At 50.0% G+C, this 21453-nt stretch overlaps 9 protein-coding genes and 1 non-coding gene across 10 annotated transcripts; 4 read left to right on the forward strand and 6 right to left on the reverse strand.

Annotated features, from left to right (window-relative positions):
* Positions 1–265: 265 nt before the first annotated feature.
* On the forward strand, positions 266–1978 carry FPRO_08222 (uncharacterized protein; the record flags this gene model as incomplete). Its single annotated transcript, XM_031221866.1, has 2 exons — positions 266–1251; positions 1303–1978. 2 exons carry the CDS (start codon positions 266–268, stop codon positions 1976–1978), a joined length of 1662 nt encoding a protein of 553 aa, XP_031087382.1.
* A 571-nt stretch (positions 1979–2549) lies between these two features.
* FPRO_08223 (uncharacterized protein) lies at positions 2550–3204 on the reverse strand (the record flags this gene model as incomplete). The annotated part of the gene is made up of 2 exons (XM_031221867.1): positions 2550–3009; positions 3068–3204. 2 exons carry the CDS (start codon positions 3202–3204, stop codon positions 2550–2552), a joined length of 597 nt encoding a protein of 198 aa, XP_031087383.1.
* Positions 3205–4071: 867 nt separating this feature from the next.
* Positions 4072–4157, forward strand: tRNA. Its single transcript is given in 2 exon segments — positions 4072–4107; positions 4122–4157. It is a non-coding gene; the product is annotated as a tRNA-Ala (tRNA).
* Positions 4158–4828: 671 nt separating this feature from the next.
* FPRO_08224 (uncharacterized protein) lies at positions 4829–5396 on the forward strand (the record flags this gene model as incomplete). Its single annotated transcript, XM_031221868.1, has 2 exons — positions 4829–4875; positions 4928–5396. 2 exons carry the CDS (start codon positions 4829–4831, stop codon positions 5394–5396), a joined length of 516 nt encoding a protein of 171 aa, XP_031087384.1.
* A 464-nt stretch (positions 5397–5860) lies between these two features.
* FPRO_08225 (uncharacterized protein) lies at positions 5861–8628 on the reverse strand (the record flags this gene model as incomplete). The annotated part of the gene is made up of 2 exons (XM_031221869.1): positions 5861–6043; positions 6097–8628. 2 exons carry the CDS (start codon positions 8626–8628, stop codon positions 5861–5863), a joined length of 2715 nt encoding a protein of 904 aa, XP_031087385.1.
* Positions 8629–9939: 1311 nt separating this feature from the next.
* On the reverse strand, positions 9940–12810 carry FPRO_08226 (uncharacterized protein; the record flags this gene model as incomplete). The annotated part of the gene is made up of 4 exons (XM_031221871.1): positions 9940–10104; positions 10156–10302; positions 10348–12613; positions 12677–12810. 4 exons carry the CDS (start codon positions 12808–12810, stop codon positions 9940–9942), a joined length of 2712 nt encoding a protein of 903 aa, XP_031087386.1.
* Positions 12811–13458: 648 nt separating this feature from the next.
* Positions 13459–14325, reverse strand: FPRO_08227 (uncharacterized protein; the record flags this gene model as incomplete). The annotated part of the gene is made up of 1 exon (XM_031221872.1): positions 13459–14325. One exon carries the CDS (start codon positions 14323–14325, stop codon positions 13459–13461), a length of 867 nt encoding a protein of 288 aa, XP_031087387.1.
* A 2191-nt stretch (positions 14326–16516) lies between these two features.
* Positions 16517–17260, forward strand: FPRO_08228 (uncharacterized protein; the record flags this gene model as incomplete). The annotated part of the gene is made up of 1 exon (XM_031221873.1): positions 16517–17260. The coding sequence occupies one exon, from the start codon at positions 16517–16519 to the stop codon at positions 17258–17260; it is 744 nt and encodes a 247-aa protein (XP_031087388.1).
* Positions 17261–17314: 54 nt separating this feature from the next.
* Positions 17315–18439, reverse strand: FPRO_08229 (uncharacterized protein; the record flags this gene model as incomplete). The annotated part of the gene is made up of 3 exons (XM_031221874.1): positions 17315–17894; positions 17946–18284; positions 18330–18439. The coding sequence occupies 3 exons, from the start codon at positions 18437–18439 to the stop codon at positions 17315–17317; spliced, it is 1029 nt and encodes a 342-aa protein (XP_031087389.1).
* A 472-nt stretch (positions 18440–18911) lies between these two features.
* On the reverse strand, positions 18912–21002 carry FPRO_08230 (putative ATP dependent RNA helicase; the record flags this gene model as incomplete). The annotated part of the gene is made up of 5 exons (XM_031221875.1): positions 18912–19176; positions 19230–19614; positions 19691–20088; positions 20142–20617; positions 20682–21002. The coding sequence occupies 5 exons, from the start codon at positions 21000–21002 to the stop codon at positions 18912–18914; spliced, it is 1845 nt and encodes a 614-aa protein (XP_031087390.1).
* Between the last annotated feature and the right edge of the window lie 451 nt (positions 21003–21453).

A 21453-nucleotide genomic window follows, 5' to 3' on the forward strand; every position in this document is an offset into this window, starting at 1 on the left:
GTCGTTAATTGATGATCTGCCTCCTGGCAATTTTTACTCGCGGCTGAACTTCCCCCACGAGCCGGGGCTGGACGGGGAGCAATTCTACCGAGGCTTTGCCGTCTCGGTGTTTGTCTTCCTTGACTTTCCGCCCCCAGACCGAGATCGCAAACCAAAATTTCGTCCGGGAATTCCACCACCTTCCACCGTCCATCTCGGCATCTCTCCCAACCCACGCCCAGTCTTTTTTTTCTGGAGGGACTTGTCTCCTTGTGTTGTCGTAATAATGAACTCCCTCGCAAGAAAGACGGCCTCCTCGGAGCTCGCCTTTTCGCGGGCTTCTGCTCATGTCTCATCCGCTGGCAGATCTCCCGCCTACCGAAGATTAGCATCCCAGCTCTCTCAGAATGCCTCCAACAACGGTGCGAGGCAACAAAGCTCAGTGCTTTCCGGCTCAGTTCGATCACCACTGAGGTCTTCTTTTGTCCCCGCCGAGCTTCGTTACTCCCCCACTTATACCGCTCAATCTCGCCTCTTCCACCTTTCCAGCCGCTTACACCAAGAGAAGCCTCAAACTGAACAAAAACCCTCAACTGCTGCACCCACCGACGCAAAAGAGAAGAAGCCCACTGAAGCTGGCGCCGAATCCGAGGCCAAGCCCGAAGAGGAGCAGTCCAAGAAGACCGGGGATGGTGAGAATGCCGGAAAGGAAGGAAAAGAAGAGGGCGAGGGTGAAGGCGAGGGCAAGGACAAAGATAAGAAGAAAGAGGATGCCCCTCCCCCTCCTCCTCATGGCGACAAGACCCCCTGGCAGGTTTTCATGGAGACCATGAACACTGAGTTCCAGAAGTCGCAAGAATGGAACGAGTCGACCAAGCAGATCGCTGCGTCTGCTAACCAATTCGCCGAGAGTGAAGGTGTGCGACGTGCTCGCGAGGCCTACGAGAAGTCCACTGGCGCTGTTTCCTCGACTCTTGGAAAGGGTGCCAAGGTCACTGCTGGCGCCATTGGCAAGGGTGCTTCTTGGACTTGGGATACCTCGGTCGTCAAGGGTGTTCGCAAGGCCGCTCATGTCACGGGAGATGCCGTGGACAAGGCTACCCAGCCTATCCGAAACACAGAGGCTTACAAGAATGTCAAGAACGTCATTGACGATGGTAGCTCCTCACGGTACGGTGGCTGGGTTGAGAAGGAGGAGCGCAGGAAACGCCGAGAGGCACTGGACAAGCAGCGGGGCTACAAGGCGGCTGCACCCATGGAGGAGGACATTAAGTGAGTATCTTTACAATCTCTCTCATTCGAATCTGGGCTAACAAGAGATAGCGCTGGTACCAGTGTTACCGTTCACAAGGACGCTGCTTGGAAGGAGGCTTGGAGAGATTTCCGCGACCAGAACAAGTATGTGCAAGGACTTTTCAGCTTGAGGGGCAAGTATGAGGAGTCTGAGAACCCTCTTGTATCGACCGCTCGAAGTATCACCGACCGCATCGGAGGCTTCTTCGCCGAGAACGAGACTGCCATGGTCATCAAGAAGTTCAGGTCCATGGACCCGAATTTCCAGACAGAGCCTTTCCTTCAGGAGCTTCGAGAGTACATCCTTCCCGAGGTGTTGGACGCTTACGTCAAGGGTGATGCCGAGACACTGAAGCTCTGGCTTTCTGCCGCTCAGTACTCTGTGTACGAGGCCCTCACCAAGCAATACCTACAGGCTGGCATGAAGTCGGACGGAAAGATCCTGGATATTCGAAATGTCGACATTCTACGAGCCCGCATGCTTGATCCTGGTGAGGTTCCTGTCTTCATCATCACCTGCCGCACACAGGAGGTTCACGTCTACCGCAACGCCAAGACGAACGAGCTTGCTGCCGGTATGGAGGACAAGGTCCAACTGGTCACATATGCCATTGGTATCACACGAGTACCAGAAGATGTCAACAATCCTGAGACAAGGGGCTGGCGTCTGATTGAGATGCAGAAGAGTGGACGGGACTGGTACTAAAAGAAACAGTCATTTTAACGCGGCGTCAAGGGGTTGGGAATCTGCCTTTGTTGGATACCTACGAGATGAGAAGGAATCGAAGGCGAACACGGGAGCATCGCCTATTGTGTGTTAATTACTGTAAAATATGTTCTATCATGTGAAAATATCAGGGCGGGCACTCGACACGAAAAAAAAGACAACACCACCAATACCAATACCACCACAACCACAACCACCACGACACAACACGACGTACAACTATCAAACAAAACAAGCATTTTCTGGAGAATGGGTTTGGGGCTGTTAAACAGCAAGAAAATTGACTACTACCACGCCGCTCTGCTTGCCTCGGGACGAGGCTCTTTTTATGTATGATTATGGAGGGGGACAGGGGCATTGGGCCGGGCATCATTGGTGAGAGGAAGATGGACTTATAGACATGTTCAAAAGTTGCCTTGGTTTTCAAGGTCGGTGCAATCTATCTAGGCGTATAGCCGAAGCAGTTCAAACAACCATTGCCCCGTTCTTTGACAAAGTGAAATCCGCCTGCACGGCTCAATATTGTTTAACAGCCCAGTCGTGTCGCCACTCATGCTCGTTGGCCGTCTCGTCTCTCCTTCAAGATCCTTCTAACCTCCACCAACTCCTTACCCAGCAAATTCTCACCCCACGAGTCTCTCGCAGCTTCTGCATCTGCCGCTTTGAACCCAACGCCCCAAACCCGATCAAACGGACTAGCCTCGACAAGTTCTCTGTCACCCGTGTTGATCAACATATCTGCTAGGGAACCATCGATGGGCCAGTGTAATGAGCTTGGTTGATTTGCACCAGGCGTGCCTCTCTTGAAACCCTCCTCTGTGATGGCACGTGTGAACTTGAGGACGTTGCCCTTTCGAACTATGTCACGCCGATGCTTAAGCCAGACTGTTTCGTCAAAGTTCTTCACCTGGCGGCCGAGAGACTTGACTTTTCGGGGATGGCCTGTCTTGAGGACCTCAAGCGCAGTGGCTTCGTCGTTGAATAGGATGGCCTTTTGATGCATCATGTAACTTGGAATAGGTCAACATCGACTTTGAATTCTGTATCGGTAGAAATGACTGGACTTACTGCTCTGCTGTTTTGTATGTCTTTTTCTCATCCTCGTCATCCTTGAAAGGACAATAATACCATTGTGATAGGTATCCTGTTGCTGGGTCTGTTTCACGCCAGAAATATACTGGGCCGGGATTTGATACTGTAGCCATTTTTACTGAGTAGCGATGAATAAAGATATGAGAATTGAAAGGAAGTCTTGACGAGATTTTATACATCTGTATCTTTCGCCTGGGTTGAAAGTGCACGTTGTGATCGTGAATGAGGCTGTGGCTGAGTATGGGCAGTTGAGTCAGACGGGGAAGCCAAGGTTGACTATCTTGCAGTGGCTTTTTCAAGGTCGACTCGTATAAAAGCAAGCAACAGATATAGAGAGTCGAGAAACCTGAGTTGTTGTTCTCTTTGAGGCTGAAGTGCCACCGTAGTAATAGATACACAACGTAAGCTGCATTAGAGGGACATGTATCAGAGATGTCCACCACTCTCGAGTCTTCCGTATTATATCGGCAATATTAGAATAAAGCCAACTTGAGCAAGATGAAAGCGACGGCAGATAGGCCACTTCATTTAGAGGCATATTGCTACGTTATTCGATATGGTTTCCGGTGTGAGTCATGCATGACTTGCTGTTGATGGGGTTTAACACTCTTGGCAGAGAATGACCAAGAGCTTGAATGGTGAGGTATCGAGCAAGTGATTTGTCTGAGTATATAAATGCGTATCCATCACGAGACGTTATACATTAGATCCCGACACATTGTGTAGCATGTATTTCTCTTGCAGGCTCCACCATGAGCAAGCCCGGTAATACATGAGCCATGGTTAGTTGTAACGACTTGAGTTATGTAGCCCAGAAGCCCACATTGACCATGCCACTCAACACAAGCACAAAGATGATTGGTATGCAAGAGTCATTTACCATGATTTGTATAACCAAAGCCAGTTGTGGTTGATAATTGGCCGATGTTGTCAGAGTAAAGTTATAGTGTCAATTATGATGACTGCTACTATCCAACATCGGGGGCTTGGTGTAGGGGGATCACGTTCGCTTTGCATTGTTTCGAATGCTTGCGAAAGGTCGGGGGTTCAAATCCCTCAGCCTCCAATTTTGCCCAACAACATGTTGGGCGATGCTTTCGAGGGCTTCTTTTTTGCTCAGTATGATAGCATTGGATAAAGAAGATCATAAAAGATGACTTTGGCAGTGTTTGAAGCTCCTAAACTTATGCTGTGAGTGATGTTAGCAGCGGCAAAATCACCTGCTCTAACATCGATCATCGTTACGAAAAGCTTTGAATGAAGAAAAAACAGAGCCTTGTAGTTATAATAATGCTTCAATCCCCAGCTCTCTTGCCTTGGGGGCCTCAATTAATGCTGCCGACTTCTGAGCTTCGTCCTTTGCACCACGTAATTGCCCCTCATGTCAGCATCTCCACTGTATGGAGTTCTGGCCAAGTGTTCTTTGAATCATGGCAACGCAAGGTCATGAGACAGATAGCCTCTGGTATTGAATCGTGGCCGGCTTCATGTTTGAGCAATCTCAAAAGCATAAGCCAGTTGCCGGAGGCTCCGAAGCCAACTTCCGTCCAAAACGCCGCGCCGGAGCATAAAGTGGGGGAGAACCCTAAGGAACCACCGGGAGCTACGGGGGGGGGGGGGGCCCCATCACTTTCTTACCTTGGTTCTTGGTTCTCCAACATCTAACAAACACCTTCACTCAACCATCTCGGCTCAACTCGGCACTCCAGGCACATCATCATCAGAGACATCGCAAAGATGGAGCACGTCGAGCAACACATGGCTCAACAAGCCAGCCAAGAAACGTATGTCATCCCCCCTCTACTCTCTGAGCTCCGTCACTAACTCCCCCCCCAGCGCTTCCCTCTTCACACCCCTCAACCTCATCCTCCTCAGCGCCGTCCTATACACAACCTACTCCATGCTCCGCTCCTCGCCACCTCCATCTCTCCCCCGCGACGCGCCCTCAACAGTCTTCAAAACATACACTCCCCACACGCTCCTCCCCTTCAACGGCGAGGAGGATCGGCCTGTCTTTCTCGCTGTGCGCGGTCGCGTTTTCGACGTCTCGCCTGGCCGTAACTTCTACGGCCCTGGCGGTCCTTATAGCAACTTTGCCGGTCGGGATGCGAGTCGAGGTCTTGCGTGTGGAAGCTTTGATGAGGACATGTTGACTAAGGATCTGGATGGTCCGCTTGATAAGCTCGAGGGACTCGATGCGGAGCAGATGGAGGCGCTCCAGGGCTGGGAGGAGAGATTCTTGGAGAAGTACAACGTTGTTGGAAAGCTGGTTTCTGTGCAGGACTACGAGTCCCAGAAGGCCTAAGAGGCCAATTCCTAGACTCTTGCGCGATTCGACTACAAAGCATATCTCGGAGCAAAATCAGCATGATGGGACATATCAGGGTACATGAGCGACTCGCATTCCTTCATTACTATAACTATAACAAAGAAAAAAAAACATCCCATCTACCCAGTTAGGGCAATCAGACACATAACCATCACTCTATCCCGACGAGTTGCCTCAACAAGTCCTGCCCTACCCAAGAAAGTAATAAACAAAGCGTAGAAAAGCAGGGTTCCACGTAAACCAAACTCCGTGCAATGCCTCCTGTACATTTTTGCGTGAAAGCTACGCAGTGTGTCCTGGATCAGAAACCAAGAACACTATATATATCCTGTAAAAGAAAAACAACAACAACAACGGCGAGCTTGCCTGTACTGAGATCGATATAGAAAGGGAAACAAAGAGAGGGCTTTTCTTTTCGCTGCTCAAATCATACACGTGCTTTATTGCATCTCTAAGATCGTTGCTGCTTTGCGAAGAAGCGCTGCCGTCTTGGCAACTATGGGTTTGGCGGCTTTCCAGTCTCCCTCCTCGATGCAGTCGCGAATAGCAGGGAAGATGGCTCCGTCGTTGGACCAAGCCTCTGGTCCGAAGACGACGTTCTTGAACTGTGTTCGGTTGGGAATCTAGAGGTAGGGTTAGCTTGAGTCTCTCAGTCAGTCTCATAAGGGGGACATACACCACCACCGATTTCAATGTCCAATAACGCCGTCTCAAAGTATGCCATCTTGTTATTGTATGCAAGTCGGGAGGCACCAATATCATTGGCCTCCCAGCCTCCATTGCCTAAGACCTCACGGTCCCATTCCATTTCCCACTTCTCGAATGTGGCGACGTTGTGTTGAACAAGTGTTGCAGCGTCCTTGAGCTCCTTGAAAGCATCTTTCTCGCCCTTGGGCTGGCCATCCATTTGCTTCAGTGCCCACTTCTCGAGATCTTTGACCCATTGGCCCAGTCTCTGTGCATACCAGCCCATATCAAACGGCATGATGGGCCGATCGGCCATGTCGAGAATGAGCAGAGCTATCACTTGTCCCATTGCACCGTGGTACTCGAAGTCGGGATCAATGAAGTTGTCCACCAATCCAATCTTGTCGTAACTTGAGTGGTGAGGGACCTGGGTCCCCCTGAAGGCCAAATCGAGTGCACTTGTTCCTGCGATATCCTGGAATGGAATGTGGTCGCCACGTCCCTCTGGCTGCTTCAGCTCGGCATGGCTCTGATCCCAAAGGTCCTTCAGTGTACTATTAGTAGAGGGGTCGATAACTCGGCCCAGGGCATGAAGAAGAGACTTTCGGAACACCGGCGATCCTGAAGCATGCAGGTCTTTTCCGACAACAGCCGCCCCAAGATTGAGGTAGGCAAATGCATTGTCACGCAGGGCCTCTGAGTTATGCTCGACATACTCAGTTGAGCCAATCAAGTTGTACGCAGATGCATCCCAAGACATAAATTCGATGGTCCTCAACGGCCTCCAGCCTCGCTGTACAAGATCTCCGAAGATTCGAGCCATCTCAATCATGACAGCTGTGCCTGAGTGGGGGTCCGTTGCACCGAAAGCCCAAGAATCTCGCTGATTGCCGATGATGATAGACTTAGAAGTCTGCTCCATGCCATTGATTCGACCATAAACATTCCAGATAGTATGCAGTGAATCCTCATCTTGCTCGTTCTTCAACCGCACAATTGGGGATTTCTCGCTGCCGGTCCACCACTCGACGTCTGGGACGCCGCCCTCCCACTTGTTAGGCACCTTTTCGCCATAACCCTTGAGATGCTGTAGTAGAACCTTGGCATCCCTCCAAGCGAGAGGGAGACTGGGGATACCAACAAGTCCATTGGCCTTGTCGAGTGTGATTCGCTGATCACCCTTGCTACCATAACCAGGCGACAAGGGGTCACCAATTCCCCAGTTTGTGAGACCTACAGAGCCTCTTTGAACACCATCTGAGGGCATATACAATCCTTCAGGAGCCACAACACCCTTCTTGAAACCGTCATCCGCAGGGTCGGAGTAGATGAGACAGCCAGCAAAGCCTGCCAACTCGGCTGCTTTGACCTTGAGAGCTTGGTTCTCCAGAGGACCACCGTTTTTCACTAACGCAATAGCTCCCGTGGCATTAATACCTTTGCTTGCAAGATGCTTGAAATCGTCTCTTGTACCATAGTTGGCGTAGATTAGGGGTCCCTTGACGTCTCCCGACTTTGAGTACCCGTGGAAGGCGTACGTTTGTCGACCTGCTGTTTCGCCTCCGACTTCCTCTTCTTCTAGCTTAGCCGTCCATTTGGCCTTCTTGAGATCCTTGTCGTCCATGATCTGCACCACACGACCGTCCTTGCGGGGATAGTTGAGATAAACCTGATACTCATCCATCATAACCTCGTCCAGTAGTGCCCTACTGAACATGGCCTGAACATCCAACGCGGTCGCATAATCACCCTCGGTACCAGCAATATGGGCATAATTCGAAAAGTGCTGTACTGAAGCGCGCATTCTCATGGGATCGACGGTACGCAGCAAATGGGCTCTAAGGTCCTCGGGGTTGAAACGGAAGCCACCTCCTAATCTATCTGACAAACCACCAAACATATCGCTGGCGAAGAGCAGATAGAAAAATCCCAGAATAATTGTGAGTGCCAAAATGCGCACACAAAACAAGATGACGGTTGTTTTGTCCACCTTCGGTATGTTCCACCTCCTCGTTGTCTGGCTTGGCGTCTCCTCATTCTCACCCGTGGCATCCTCGGCGGTATCGGCAGCTGGCGCATCAGCTCGTTGAGGTAACTGTATGCGTAATCGTGGTAGTCTCGGCCTCCAGGACCATTTCCACCGCGGTAGAGTCAGATATGACCCTATTCGCTTCCCCCACTGAGATCCTCGGGATCGGTCGGGTTCTTCGATCTCCATCTCCTGCATCTCACGTCGAACCTGCGCGGCTTCATCGTCACTCTCGCTATCGCTGGCCCATAAACTGTCCTCATCGTCGGTCTCTACTGTTGGTGGTCGATAACCGTCGGGTCTGCGGGAGGAACTGGCGCCACTCGAATGTTGTAGGAGACCCTGTGATTCCGCCTCTGTTGCATTACGCTCGTTTGTCGGGGACCTCGGAGCAGGAGCCCAGTCGTCTGGATCGTAATGACTACCACTGGCCACGGCCTGATCATAAGTAGGCGGTATGGGATCATAGAAAGGAGTCTTTTCGGAAGGCATCTTGATGGCGATGGAGCGCTAACCGCGCCCTCGGTTGTCGTATATTCAATCCGATGGAAGCTGCTTTAGGCGTGTCACAAAGCAGTCGAGATAGGCAGTGCCATTCGCTGAAGGGGATCGGATAAAAAGGAGCGGGCGAATCGGGGTTTCGATCGATCGATACGAAGCAATTAAGTTAAGATGAGCGAGCTGCAAGCACGAAAGGAGCGTTAAGAAAGAGAGACGAGAGACAGACGCCAGAAGCGCATCGTCAAACCAATAGGTCCAGGCCTGCTTAAGCTCAGACTCGAGATGTTGTTGACTAGGTAAAGAAAAGGAAGGGGAGAAAAGGCTGAGATGATTAAAGTCAAAGTAATGTACCGAGTTACGTTGATGGCTGCAGGTGTAGTACAAATCCAATGCGCTGCGACGGGGGGGATGATGGCGAACCTAATGGAGTGTCCACGTAAGGTAGGGGACCGGAATCCACTGTAACCATAACCCGCCGGTTAGTACGGAGTAACAAGACAGACAGCAGAAGAAGACACCCAACCCGACAAAGTTGGTCGAGGTCTCAAGTGGCTGAGTTGACCCGGAAGACTTGGCAAGCCTTGGCCTTTGGAAACTTTGACAAAATGCCAGTAAAAACACTATGACAGGTACTATACTATGCTACAGCTTACACCTCTTCTTTTCACCAGATCACACGTGAAATGTCACTCATACTAACACTATCTATCTACCTATCTAACTATCTCAGAGGCATCCAAGGAGCTTGCCAGGCCAGGCTAGGCCTTGTCTTGTCTCGGCTCTCACTCTCACTTTCACTCTCCTGAATCCGCCCGTGCACGCCACCAGGATTACCCCACAAAAGCTGGGATAAGGAGACAGCCTAACTCGGACAGGGAGGTGATGTGCGTATCATCGCTTTGCTTCTGGACTCGAGGTAAAGTTAAGGGACGTGTCAGCTAATTTGTTCAGCCGTAATTCGAGATAAAGAATGCATAACTTATATAGTGAGCCCAAAAATAGCCAAAGCCTCACCCACGCAATCCTGCCCGAGGGTTACATAGGTAGCTTTAGTACTTAGTTACTCTGTATATGTATATCTCTCAATCAGGGGTTGGTGACAGCGAAACCCCCAAAACTCTCACTGTCGCAGGAGACTCAGCTTGGCTTCACCGCGCATATCATCAATTTTTGGGGCAAAGTTTACATATATACAACTAGTGGACCTGCGACCTCCTCGATTCATGCCTGCAGGTTAAACATTATCTATCGCTATGCCGCTCAATCACTTTCTCTCTTCTTCAATCACTAATGAATTAGACCTCAGTTCGGCGTCAGAACGACTCCCTCATATTGTCGACTTCGGATGTTCTCCAATGTCTGATGGAAGTGCCGGCGGCTGTTCTCAACTGAAGCAGAATCTTGTTGGTTGCCGGCCAGATTAGAGTGGATGAGTTCAATGAGACCATTGAGGTACTTGGTTGTGACCTGCTCGAGTTAGCAATTGCTTCAACACTTCCAGGATCGAGCTCGGCTCACTGATTCGTTTTGTTGGTCAAAGTAATACACATAGCGGTCCAGAATCTCAACAAAGAGTTCAATCGATGTGGCCGTCTCCATGCAGGAATCGGCAACACGAAGGGCACGCTGAAGACATTCGAGTACTCGCTTACCATCGCGGTAAAGCTACGCAGGTCAGCCAAAGTTCTTCGTACATGGATTGATACATACCTCTGTTTCTTCCGACTCGCCATTCGACACCATGGGAGTTGCCCACCACAAGTGACTCGCCAGATACACAGCGCGGCATTGATCGGGCTTGCGTAGCAGCTTGCTGCCGTGCTGTGCGCACTTGGTGATGAGAGTGTCGTAATTCTCCTTTCCAAAATTGCGTGTCTGGTGGAGAGCAGTAGCAATCACACAGACAGCCTGGAACTGAGCCTTCGAATCCGAAACAGCCTCCTCATACACTGTGAAGGCTTGCGCAAAGAATTCATATGCAACCTCTTCAAACCCGGTCAGATCGGCTGTTTGACCAGCAGAGGCAAAGAGACGCAGCGCCATCTCTGCAGCCCCAGAGCCGTTAACACGGGTGTACAGCGTGCTGAGCGCTGAGTGCATAAACTTGAACAGAGCATTACTCTGTGTCTCCCAGTTGTCGTCAAAGTGCTCACGCTGCTTGAACTTTCGCGCCAACTTCATGCATGCTGTGACAAGAGGTGGCGTCGTCGTGCGGATACGCTCGTTTCCTTCCGAGTACGCCTTTCTTGTCATTTGGAGCAGTTTGAACTGAGTATCGTTGTCCTCGGCCTGCAGCAAGTGCACGATCCTGGCGAGCCATCCCTGCTCCTCCATTGTCTCGTCTGTCTCCACGGGACGTCGTTGGGCAACACCTGGGTATCCTTGAGGCGCCTGGGAACCCTCCTTGATAAGAACCTTCAGTACCTCCAACACGTTCTCAAGCTGTTCTGTGGTCGAGATCTTGGTCTGGTTTTTGAGCAAAGTGCGAGCAACATCACCAGCAACGGCTCGGCGGGTAGGGTATGATTGCGACTGGAAGAGAGGAACGTAGGTAGGAAGAGACAAAGCAGTGAAAGTGGAAACATATCGGTTAAGGGGCGCCTGAAGAAGAGCAAGCAGACTCTGCTGAGCAGGAGGCGAGTGAAGGTCGGCATTGTTAATATTCTCTCGAACCTTGGTAGTTGCGTAAGCCAGGATCTGGTCAACGTAGTCCAGTCTGTCGGGATAAATGTTCAGCGCAAGGTTGCAAAGTGACACCAGGAGTGCAATAATGTCTTGCACAGGGAGATGCTGGGCCTCCACCAAGTTCTTGACCTGGGCGAAGAAAACCTCGTAAAGCTGTACGGTGTCTGTAATTGACCCTTGACCGTTCACAGCGGTGGTTTCCGTATCCGCAACTGAAGGTGTAGACTCGGCGAGTGTGCTAGAGTCGTCGTTGCTGCTCTCACCAGCAGTTTCCTCTGGAGTCTCATCGGTGGCCTTGGCTGTAGACTCCTCGCCCTCGGGTGTTCTGTCGGCATCGGCGGATTCGGCATCTTCAGCAGGTTCACCCGCTTTACCATCAGGTGCAGATTGCTTAGACTCTGAAGGTGTGGCTGTCGATGCTTCTTTTTGAAGGTTTACCTTCTCCAACAGTTTTGCCAGCGCATCCGCCTCAATTTGAGCTTTATCTTCCGACTTGTCCTCCGGTCCATCGCGTTCAGCATATTCAGACAATCGATCCATCAGACCAATTACAATGGCCTTGACGTTGACATGGGGGTTGAGGCGTGAAACGGCACCAAGGAATTGGTCCAAGGTGTGCAGGTGAAATTCGTCCGGGAAAACTTGCGTAATCACCTCAAGGAGGTACTCTTGGGCCAGAACGTCCCGGCATTGAACCACCTGCTCTAGCAGCGGTGCTAGAATACTAGACTTATACGTTTCGAGATCAACAAGCTGGCTTAGGCGTACGATATTGCTGCCGACCAGTAGCTGCAGTTCCTTTCGCTCCCGAATTCGCTGCTCGCGCTCTCTCGAGTGACCTTGGTGTTGTAGGCGAACCCATAGTTTGTTCATCTCGACGAAGTTTGTAAGCACGAAGTTGATGGAATCGCTAATGTTGCCTTCAGGGCCGTCACTCTCAGTAGTTGGCAAGTAGTCCCTCGCTTGGCCAGACAGGTAATATCGGAGGAAGAGTCCACGGATAGGATGCTGAACGCCTCGGCTCATATCCATCATGTCCTTCATGAGCTCCTTAACAGGCGCATCTTCGATGGCCATGTAGGCGGTTCCCACAGTGATCATAAGATACAATCGTGGAACAATGTTGCCTGCATACTGGACGAGCTCGTAAAGGTCGGCCAGGTGGTTGACAGGGTGGTTTTCGCGAAGATGGACAGACAAGTATCGCAGGGCGTCGAACACTGACATGTACAGCTCGTAGTATTGCTTGGGTCCAAGACTGCTTGTGCGAAGCTCGGAAACCAGAGTCGAGCTACCAGGGTCAGCGATGCCATTCAGGGGACCGAGCTATCTATCGCGGCAATCATATACATACCAGCACTTGAGCGCATCCATTAGCTTTCCAGGAGTATCGAGACATTTGCGCATAAGGGACGTCTGCTGTCGTACGGCTACGAGAGCATCTTCAAGCAGACGAGCCTGGTCCTCGGGGGGAGCTGGCGTGGCCATCTTGTCGGGCTATGACGGCGGGGTAGCTCGGAGCAGGTCAAGACAAGCCAAACCCCTAGCAATTCACTAGAATGCGACTGTGATAGACGCAATGGTGAAGGAGATGGCAGCGGGAGACGGAGGATGCGCGGAGCTGTCGGGTTGTCGTCGATAAGTTGCGCCGCATACAAGGCGCAGAACGAACGGGAGCGATGACGATACGGGGGGAGGCTGAGATAATGGATTGGATGGGTTGGGGTGGACCTAAGCTCCGCTGGAAGACAGCGTATAATGGCGCTGTACCAGTTTGTCTTTAGGCGGCAGGGGCTCTAGGTCCGTCCCAGCCACCGGAACGGACTCAGTTCTGGAAAAGGAAGATGCACGGCGCAGGGACTCATCACGTGGTGTTAAGGAGCAAGTCGTTCCTGCGTCAAAGACTGAAGATGTTCAACTCTATCAATTCACGCATCATGACCCAATTGGTTCACTATTATCGTTCAATATTCTTCATGTTCAATTATGTTTCGTAACGGAATGCCCAAAGTGACCAATACCAATCATACTTAGTTATGGTTAAATAAACTTCAATAACTCCTTCCAGTGCAACATGATAGCTATCCAACTGCGCCAGCTCCTCAACGCCTTATCTCAAATCCTCAAATGCATCTTTCAATTTTCCGCAATCGTCAGACATCCATCCCTTTCACATTTTCTGGACCGGCCGAATACTCCAACACCACAATACTGTGGTTGTCCAACTCGCGCAGGAATCCCCAGATCATCGCGAAGAAAGTCCACCAACGACGTATCAATCGAAGATGAAAATGCGGCAAGGACCAGCATCATGTTCGACTCGGGATGAGGCAGGTTGTGAATATCAGCAACGATGACGACGTCCTTGATCGTTTTTATCGTTGCCAGTTCCCGCGCCCATTCCAAGCTTTCATGCCGAGTTGTATATAATAGTCGAAAGTCAGACACCGTCAAGCTCTGCGGGCCGTCCCATGACCCTCGTGGCCGAGCGCCTTCAATGACAAGTGTCAACTTATCCAAGCTTTGCAAACTTCGCAGCGAACGACACACAGAAGACCAGTCATATGAATCTGGTTCCATCACATTTGTTGGACTGCGCTTGTAGAGGCTGATCTCCCGGACCAAGTCTCTAGTGCGTGGCGTCTTATCAGTGAGGAAGGGCACCAAGGCCTCAAGGTCTTCTCCAAAGTGGAAAGCATGCTTGGTGTACAGGTAATGAGAGGCTTCCTCTCGGATTTTCCTGTTGATCTGCATAACTGCAGTGTGCATCGATCGGCGGGGATGAGGGTCGGCGCAATATGTCGTTTTGTATGACTTTCTTGCGATAGTTCGCTCCATCATATGATATGCTGAACGTTGGGTCTTCGAACGGCGCGCCTCGTATTCACGTTTCGACTGATTTCGAATTGAAATATCTTTGGTCCCGCCGTTGTCGAGAAGATAGTCGTATATCAGCATGCGAATCTCGGACGGGATTCGCAAGAGCATAGGTTCTTCTGCCATGATGGTTGAGTTACGTAGCAATACCTGAGAGAAGGCGGGAGGTGTCGAAGTGATTTTTCAATCCCTTTCAACTGAGGAATTCTTTTTGAACGCCGATGACTCGGTGATGTCAGTCTTGGTGGCTGTACTAGTCGATGGTGTCGACGAGTCAATAACACGGTGACGGACAATGACGGATAACGCGAAGGATCTCACGTCAGAAGCCACTTCTTGCAATGCCAACAAAGATAACAAAGACAACACGATGCTATTGTCCAGCGGCAGTGCGACAACTACTTTATTTATGTCTGCAGACTGATCAGCAAATCGAAGGGGTCCGTCCATCAAGGTGCCCACTCCCGGACCTTGACGACCCAACCTTGGGGCCAAGGACGGCTTTGTCAAACCAATAAGTTCAAATCCAAGCCATTGAGCCAAATCTCAACACGGATTCGAAGCGACTCAAGCCCGGTCACCTTGCCGTCGGTGTGGCGGCCTTCCCCGTCCTTGTTCTCCCACCACCTTGTTTTCGTGGGGTAGTTCTTGATAAGGCAATCTACTGTGTAGGTAGGACAAGGTGCCCCCCATCAGGGAGCAAGAAAGCATCGGACCCTGATGTAGGGTGTCAGAATAAACTCACCAAAAGTTATCCTAAACTTATACTATGCTACCTAAGTCTTCTTATCATTTAGGATCAAGGTCCCGAGTTTTCTTTCCTCCCTTGCCCCCCAAGCATACTCATTGGTTCAACCGCTAGCTGAAGTTCAACTCTTTCAGCTTCTTGTACTAGATGCTACCAATGTCGAAGCCGTTGACGATTTTTGCATATAATTGCAGAGATTGAGCCATCCAATAACAGAGAGAGTGGGGTGTAAGACTCTTCGAACAGGAGAACGGTCCGTTGTCTTGCGGACTGTGACCCTACAGATCGCATCGACCCCCACCACTAACACGCATCGCGGACCCAGAACTGTGAATTGACGAGATTGAACTAAAGAAGCACTTTTCCCAACCTTTTACAAGCTGAATCGCGTACAAATTCAAGTCCAACAAAGGGGCCTGTAGGTTCCAAGAAATATTAATACTTTACCGCCTTGTTGACGCACGCGATCCAACGCTGTAGCTGAGAGACGTTTCTTTGTCATTGAGTTCAGCTAGTCACAAGATTGTCCATAAAGAACGACAGATGATCTCATAGTCACTGGACTATCAACCTCTTTGAGGTCATGGTCACTCTAATGAGCACGGCGATGTCATATTATGTGAATATAATTCGCTCGAGAATATCGTCTGGGGAGCCACTTGACAATGAGCTAGGTAGGTGTGCTTGTGTTAGGTAGTATACAGTTCTTTGGAATACGTGGTTCCAAACATAGAATCATGCACTGGGCTACAAGCCTCTCATGCTGTTCTCTGAAGGCAATTACCTGACCGTCTTCTGTCGATGTTGCACCGCGAAACGATAACTTATCATGGAGCAAATACCGAGTCATGCAAGTTGGGCTAAGAATGCCGGCAAATGTGCTTCTTGTTGCGATAACGGGCCGTGGACTTGGCGATGTCAAAGTCGGAAAATCAACCTGTTTTCTCTATGATTTTAAAACAAATTACCTACCTTAGGATACAATGGCCGCAAGCGTATAGGTGAGACAGGCAGGCTTTTGACCACCAGGGATGGCGATGAGGCACTCATGATGATGCATGTTTTTGGTGTCAAAGTACCACGCCCAGCTCGGCTCTTGCAAACCGAAAAAGTTCGCGATAGTCGGGATGGCCACTCTTGTTGGGGTGGACCATCCCATGCGCGACTATTATAGCGCCATCTACTGTACATACATTGAAGGTAATGATGGGGGTGCACATCGGTCAACACCTTCAGGTCCTCGGATTATTCCAAGGGCTCATTGTCGATCAGAGCTGAAAGTGAGACGACGCTTGCGAGTTGTTAGGATGTTTCTTCAGAATCTCAGTCGAAAAAATTAATATGGCAAGATGTGAATCGTCTTTTCTTCTAGAAGCTCAGATAAAAGTTCCAGGGATTGCGACCCTTGCTAGCGTTGCATATCTTACGTCTTTGTGGCCCGCTGAAATGCTGGCATCTGAATAAGCAAACTCGTTATTTTACACACGATCCTTCTCTTGAAGCCATACAGTACCCTTCTCCTAGGTATCATCTTAGCTTTCCGTATTTGAGGGGTTAGTCATCTGAAATATGGCGAACCAGTTCTCTTTCCGTGACGCTTCCGTATCATTTAATGATGCTCAGTTCATCGCTAATGCAATGGACTCGACCATACCCCACCTTGTTGCGGCGGGAAACGCTGGTCAATGGGGAACTGAGCCCCTTTCTAGTAAGGAATCGTTCATGGAGAAGATGCATGATGCTGTCTCGAAATCGGAGCAGTTCTGTAGAACGGGGACTGGTGATCGAGAGAGGATATTTATCGCCGAGGTTGAAGACGATCAGGCTGACTCAGAATCCACTGCAAACGGAAACCTCTCACGCCGCGTGGACGACAACGGAAACCCCTTTTTGTCCGTTGGTTTCGTCAAGATTGTTGAAGAACAGTTCGTGAGCTATCTGAAAGAGACAGAGAGTTTGAAAGCCCAGGTTGAACCTGCGTTGAAAGAGGGCAAATTTGTCTTCCTCCAATACCTCGTCACTGATCACCGAGTCGGTGATAGACGTCGCGGGGCTGGGGCTGCTCTCCTTCAGAAAGTCAAGGATTATACTCTTGAGCGTGGTTGGAAGACGATCTGGCTTGATTGCTGGGATGGAGGTAATGGGCAGTTGGTGCAGTATGTTCCCAGAAGGACACCCTCAACTCGGTTCATTTTTAATGGTTACAGATACTACGTTGATCAAGGATTTGATATCATGGGGAGTTTTAGGGATGAGGGTGATGATGATGGGTCTTCTTGGAATGGCAAACTTTTCCGTATGGGCTTGCGCTAGAGACTGCTACCGAAGCAAGCATCGTATAGCCAACACTGCCATCTCTGTGTACATTCACATCTCCAGAGGAGCTGTATCAGCGAAGCAGCCAAAAAAGGGGTCCCGCCCCCCAACAACTCCAGCCTCAACTGCCAATTTCCTCAGGTCTTGGTTCTCCTCCTTACTCAGGGTCACCTTTGCTGCTCCCACATTCTCTTCGAGATACTTGACATTCTTCGTGCCAGGAATGACAAATATGTTGGGGCTCTGTTCCAAGATCCAGGCCAGAACGAGCTGTGAGGATGTAAATCCCCTATTCTTGGCCAACTCATTGAACTGGTCCACAACCGTCAAGTTCTTCTTGAAGTTGTCACCCTGGAACCGTGTCAGGTTTCTTCGGGTATCTGTCGCTTCCAAATCATCGACAGAGCGGAAACGACCGGTCAAGATACCACGGCCAAGAGGTGAGTAGGCAAACACTGCCACGTCCAGCTCCTCGCAAGCCTTGAGAAGGTTTGTTCCTGAAGGGCCTTCGATGTCGAGCGTCCAGGGGTTGTACTCGACTTGTACTGCTGAGATGGGATGTATGGCGTGGGCTCGGCGGAGAGTGGTAGACGAGATCTCTGAGAGGCCCAGGTACTTGACCTTTCCTTCACTATATGGGCATGAGTCCTGCTTTAGCTTATTTCATGGTGGAATGACTTACTCAACCAATTGCTTCAAGGCTTCCACAGTCTTCTCAATAGGCACATCCTCGTTGGCACGATGCATGTAGTACAAATCAATGTGCTCAACACCAAGCCTCTTCAAACTTCTCTCAATACTCCTCCGCACATGCTCGGGCGACGAATCAGTAACGATCCCTTTCTCACCTACCCTCAGCCCAAACTTGGTCGCAAGGAAGATATCCTGACGACGTTCGGGATGAAGCTTGAACCATTTGCCTACGACATCTTCACTGTCGCCATAGATGTCAGCTGTGTCCCAATTGGTACAGCCGAGTTCCCATGCACGGTCGAGCAGTTTGAGACGTTCTTCGTCAGATCTGAGGATGTTAGTGAGGCACAGAAGCTGGAGATGTGATTCATACGTGGCTGCTCCGTATCCGACGCTGATTCCCATAAGTCCCAGACCAATAGATGGGATCTTGGGGCCATTCTTGGTGAGTTGTCGAAGAGGGAGTTGGGCTGGAGGAGCCATGATGTAGTTCTCGGGAATGGAGTTTGGGCAGTTGGAGGAGATATTGACTGGATGTAAGTGGCCTGGTGTTTACGAAGGAGATATGTTCACAAACACAGAGAAGCTCTCTCCATTTTATACATGTCCGACGCCTCATCATCATTATGTTGACCGCCCTATCCCAGTCCAGGCTACGACATGATTTCCTGTGTCCTTCTTGATATTCGTTACATCAGTGTATGGAACGGGGTTAGCTTTGCGCCGACATCTTCTCATCCCCACACTTGCGGCCGAAAGACTGCTTGTCTCCGAAACCTTAAAGCATCTTGCATGAATGACTAAGACAGCCTCGGTCTCGGGCAATATCTTATTCACCGTGAGTTTCGCATCAGTATAAGCCAGTTCAAAAGAAACCAAGTCAAAGGGAACAAAAAATCTTGAATTCAGATCAAGGTATTAACCCCCACAAAAACGCTGTATTACACCAGTCCCTCTATTTTGTCTTGCGCCTCGCCTTGAATGTCTTGAGCGGATCTCGCTTTCTTGAGCCAACCTTAAATCCGCGACCCTTCTTGCCCTTATGACCCTTGCGATCTTTCCTGAGTCCCACAAAGCCAATGTCGTTTGTCAAAGCTTGTTTGCCATCTTTGGGTAAGAGATACTCTGGGATATGCTTCAGGTGGGCTTGTTGTCTAGCAGTTCGAAGTTCACCGTCGTGGCGAAGATGGGCGAGTTCCGTAGGGTTCTCCTCGAAATATCTGAACGATTGTTAGTACAGTTTGAATTGATGCATTATTTTGCATGTGCTTACCTCTTCAGCTTCTCACTCTTCAACAGCTCCTGTCGCAATTCTCTTGTTCGGGCCTCTCGGATAGAAACCTTGGTAACCGCACGTAGAGCATCGTTCATTCGGTACCGGAAAGGGTCCACTTGCTTCATGTTGAAGTTGTAAGGCTTCACCTCTTTTCCTCGCTTGGCTTGCTGCCTGATGATCTTGGCCATAACCTTCTCGTCATTCTCTGAAGTTGGTGTGGACGTAGGCATGTGCTTTCGGTATAGATCCTTGGGGACGACGAATGACAGAGCCATGCCAGTCTGTCCAGCTCGCGCTGTACGCCCTATTCTATGTGTGTAGGCTGATGCTGTTGTGGGGAGATCGAAGTTGATGACTGCGGAAACCTTCTTGAAATCGACACCTATAAGTATTGTTAGTGTAAGTCCTTTGCTTGGGTAACTCTCTACCATATAAATGACAGTTCTGGGCAAGCATACCTCTTGATACACCGTACTCTTTATCAGCGCCCTTGGACTTCTTGGCCTTCTTCTTTGGTCGCTTTGCTTCCGTTTCCGCATCATCTCCGTCGCCCTGCTTCTCGGCATCCTCAGTCTCGCCTCCAACAGGTTCCTCATCATCTCCCATCATCTCATTCTTCTCATCGGCAGCAATGATGATATCGTAAACGTGTTTGTTGAACTCCTCAACGACATGAACTCGTGAGTTCAGGGGAAGTTCGGAGTTCAAGATACAACTTCGAATGCCGAACTGCTCAAAAAAGAGCTTCAGACGGTAGCATCGGTCAATGTCGCTCACAAAGATAATGCACTTGCCCTTAATCAACTTAAGCTTAAAGATTACATAGGCGAGAAGGAACTTTTCATCTTCACCACACCTAGGAACATGTTAGCAACTGGCCCATGGTATCTGAATATCAGTAGAACGTACTTGGCCACAAATTGGGTGATACCCTCGCCTTCAGCCTCCTTCTCCTTGAGATCCAACAATGTCGGGTCACGTCGGAAGATCCCCTTGAGTGTGTCGACTTCATCTGTAAGAGTGGCGCTCATCATCATGACCTGAACACCCTTGGGGACTGATCGTGACAGGTTCTCCAGATCCTCACTGTAACCGTAGGAAAGAACAAGATCGGCTTCGTCCAGGATAAGATGTGTGAGTTTGTCGATTGAGAGTGCTGAAGAGTTGACATTGTGCCAGGCAGTCGCGGGGGTTGAGATAACGATGTCGGGCGAGTTTGAAAGAAGGGCGCGCTGCACAGCATTGGAAACCTTGTCGGTCAACTTGACTGTGCTGATATCCTTTGCGCAGAAGGAAGCAAATTGTTCGATGGCCTTGAAGACCTGGTCGGCAAGCTCGCGGGTGGGGACGAGGATGAGGGCAGTTGTGAAAGCAGCAGAGTCGGTCTAAGCCCATGGCTATTAGCAAAGCCTTCAAGAATAGGATATCTCGAGAATCGGGGTGGCATACAGCTTTGCGCTTCAGAATGCTAGATAGCAAAGGCAGAACATAAGCTGCCGTCTTTCCAGAGCCACAGTCGGCCTTGGCCAAAACATCTTGTCCATTGAGAGCCAAAGGAATTGCCTTCCTCTGCACTAGTGTCGGCTTTGCAAACTCCTGCTGAGCGATAGCTTGTAGCAGTCTAGGATCGAGACCGAGATCGACGAAGGAAGTCTCATCCTCTTGTTTTTGCGAAGGCTTCGTAGGTTTTTCAACTTCGGTAGCAGCAGGCTTGTCATCAGTAACTACCTCTTCTGTTTGATCGCGCTTTCGTTTCGATAAGGACCCCATTGTGTAAGTTGGGTGTTTTGTGGTGTTGATGCTGGTGTTGGTGAATGTCTATGAAAGATGGCGACTTCTCAACTGCCCAAAGATAATCTTTCGCTGCTGGGTAACTTTTCCTCCAAATTTCCAGCGGGCTGAGGGGCAGCTACTCGGCAGACGGTTACTTGATTGGCCGATTGACCTTTGAGCTAGCGGTTTTGGGCCTAGCTCGAGAACTTGAAGAAAATCGTTCAGAGTTCGAACTTTTATTCTTCTTATCGTGCTTATCAATACATGCACCTCGAAACTTGGTCTAACCTTGTTTGGCTGGGAATAGCTTCGCGCTGCTATTTTATTCATGCCCTTTTGAATCTTGCGAAATCCCGCAACAACCTAGAGACACATGACTACAAAGCTCTAATAACAGGTGCTATGGTTTCTCTTAGTTTTCTATCACAAGCACTTGCATAGGTACCAG

Source organism: Fusarium proliferatum (assembly GCF_900067095.1).
Source record: "Fusarium proliferatum ET1 genome assembly, contig: FPRO_scaffold011, whole genome shotgun sequence".
Classification (NCBI taxonomy): Eukaryota; Fungi; Ascomycota; class Sordariomycetes; order Hypocreales; family Nectriaceae; genus Fusarium; species Fusarium proliferatum.